The sequence below is a fragment of the Coptis chinensis genome, chromosome 1 (genome assembly GCF_015680905.1).
Source record: "Coptis chinensis isolate HL-2020 chromosome 1, ASM1568090v1, whole genome shotgun sequence".
Lineage (NCBI taxonomy): Eukaryota > Viridiplantae > Streptophyta > Magnoliopsida > Ranunculales > Ranunculaceae > Coptis > Coptis chinensis.
In genome coordinates this window covers 38,748,116-38,750,487 of record NC_141456.1, presented here as the reverse complement: position 1 = coordinate 38,750,487, position 2,372 = coordinate 38,748,116, and the positions used below count along the sequence as shown (strand labels likewise).

General features: G+C 40.5%; 1 protein-coding gene across 1 annotated transcript; it reads left to right on the top strand.

The window, feature by feature from the left end:
• The first annotated feature begins 1,257 nt into the window (after positions 1–1,257).
• LOC147523906 (uncharacterized) lies at positions 1,258–1,809 on the top strand. The gene has a single exon (XM_086572801.1). It carries the CDS (start codon positions 1,258–1,260, stop codon positions 1,807–1,809), a length of 552 nt encoding a protein of 183 aa, XP_086428927.1.
• Positions 1,810–2,372: the final 563 nt, after the last annotated feature.

Genomic DNA, 2,372 nt, shown 5'->3' with positions numbered 1-2,372 from the left:
CCTCTGAAGAAATCTTGGCCAAAACGTCCACAGTTCGTTCGTGACCATCGTCAAGAGAATGTAACATTTTCTGAACGACGTCTACACGAAATGATACTGAAGGCTGTAAATGATAAGGAGTCACGAGAAAATAAAATACGAAATCTTGCTATCGAGAGTGGTATCGATTCTCCCTTCTCTCTCTGAATCCAAACAACTGTTCATCACAAGGACTTCAAGCAGCCAGAATTCGAAAAGTATGATGAGATTGATGGATATCCTTTGATGCATCTTGTTAATTACATAAACAAGATGATCTTATGGACTTTCGACGATGCTCTTCTTTGCAAGTTATTCCCGTCCACACTCATTGGAATTGAGTCGATGAGATGGTTTAACATGCTTCCAAAAAGATCCATCCACAATTTTACTGATCTGGCTTACAAGTTTGCCGCACATTTTTGTCACAACTGGAAAGAACCGAAACATATTAATTCTCTATTCAGTATTAAACAACAAAAAAAAAGAAAAGCTCAGTAAGTTTGTTGCAAGATTTCGAAAGCGGCTGTTGAAATCCCAGATGCATATGATATTCTTGTCATTTATGCCTTCAAGGAAGGCATTAATTATGATAGGGACGGCATTTACAACTCTATTGTAAAAGACGTCCCAACAACTCGTTATGAACTTTTCTCTCGAACTCAACAGTTTATTTGAGTTGAAGATGATGCATCGGCACGAGTTCACAGAGATAGGGATCGAATAAGCAAGCCGCAAGAACAGAGTCAAAAACCGAAGTTTCAACAAACAACCGATCAAAAGTCTAAGAGTGATGGTAGGCCACAACAATGGAACGGCAAAGAACAAAAGAAACTTCCAGAGTTAAAGCTTACCGCCCTCAACGAGAAGTACGTTGTTATCTATGAGAAGATTAAGGGAAAGAATATCTTATCTCCACCTTTTCCTCTCTCCGAAGATACCAAGGCTACACATGACAAATCCCTGTGGTGCAAATTTCACGATGATTTTGGTCATGAAACTGAACAATGCTGATCTCTAAGGGGTAGAATCCAAGGTTTGATCGAGAAGGGTATGCTCTAGGATTATGTCCTGGGTAAAACGAAACAAGCTTTAGTCGTTACCGCACACAATGTAATCAAAGTCGGTCATGCCAGAGTTGATTCAATGTCTAACACCCAGCGCAAGAATTTCAATCACTCCAAGATCACTGATCTCAGCCACCACTATGTTTATAGTGGATATAATTTTCTCCACAGAATGGGTACTAAAACTTATGAGGAAGGACCTCTCTGTTGGGCTGACAATGACCTAATAGGAATGCACCATCCTCATTATGATGCCGTTGTAATACAAGCTTTTGTTGGAATTCATCGTGTGCAGAAAATCATGATCGATACAGGTAGTTCGGCAAGTGTGATCTACAAGCGTTGTTACAAAGGACTCAACCTCCCCGAGAAAATGATAGTTCTCGATCCAAATCCTATCATTGGCTTCGATGGGACAGCAGCAACATCAGTTGGTAGATGCTCTCTTCCAGTGACATTAATGAACAAGGAAGTTACAATTGATTTTCTTCTCTTGGATTGTAACTCCTCCTACAATGTCATTCTGGGAAGAGATTGGATTCACTCAATGGGAGCTGTCATTTCTACTTTCCATCAGGCTATCAAGTTCTGGTGTGATGGTAGGGTATGCAAAGTTCGAAGTGATCAGATAGCAGCTTTGAAGTGCCATGAGTCTGTACTCGAAGATTATAAAGATTCGGAAGTCAAGGGTAACACCATCCTAAATGTCGATGGGAAAAAGTAGCAATTACAGAATTCCATTGGCCGGGTAAACGCTATGGAGCAGTGTTTAGGTGGCCCCCCGACCATCGACAGACTCCTTGAAGTACAGATCGGCAACAAGGAAGAAGAAACCACTTTTATTTCTACGGAAATTTCCAAGAAAGAACAGGATAATCTCATTGAGCTTTTGAAGAAAAATTGCACAGTGTTTGCGTGGACGGTCGAACAAATGCCTGGGATTGATCCTTCACTTGCATGTCACAGGCTGGATATCGACAAAACACAAAAGCCAGTGCGTCAGAAGCCTCGCCGAATGGCTCCCGATCGAAAGCTCAAAGTGAAAGAAGAAATCGACAAACTTCTAAGTGTTAATTTTATTAGGCATGTACTATATCCGAAATGGATATCAAATGTAGTAGCAGTCCCTAAGAAAAATGGGAAACTTAGAATCTGTGTTGATTTTACGATGTCAATAAAAATGTCCCGCTCACTTTCGTATCCCTTTTGCCTCGTATTTCTGAAATGGTTGATGCCACTTCAGGGTTTAAAAGAATTTCTTTTATGGATGCCTCAATGGGATTTTAT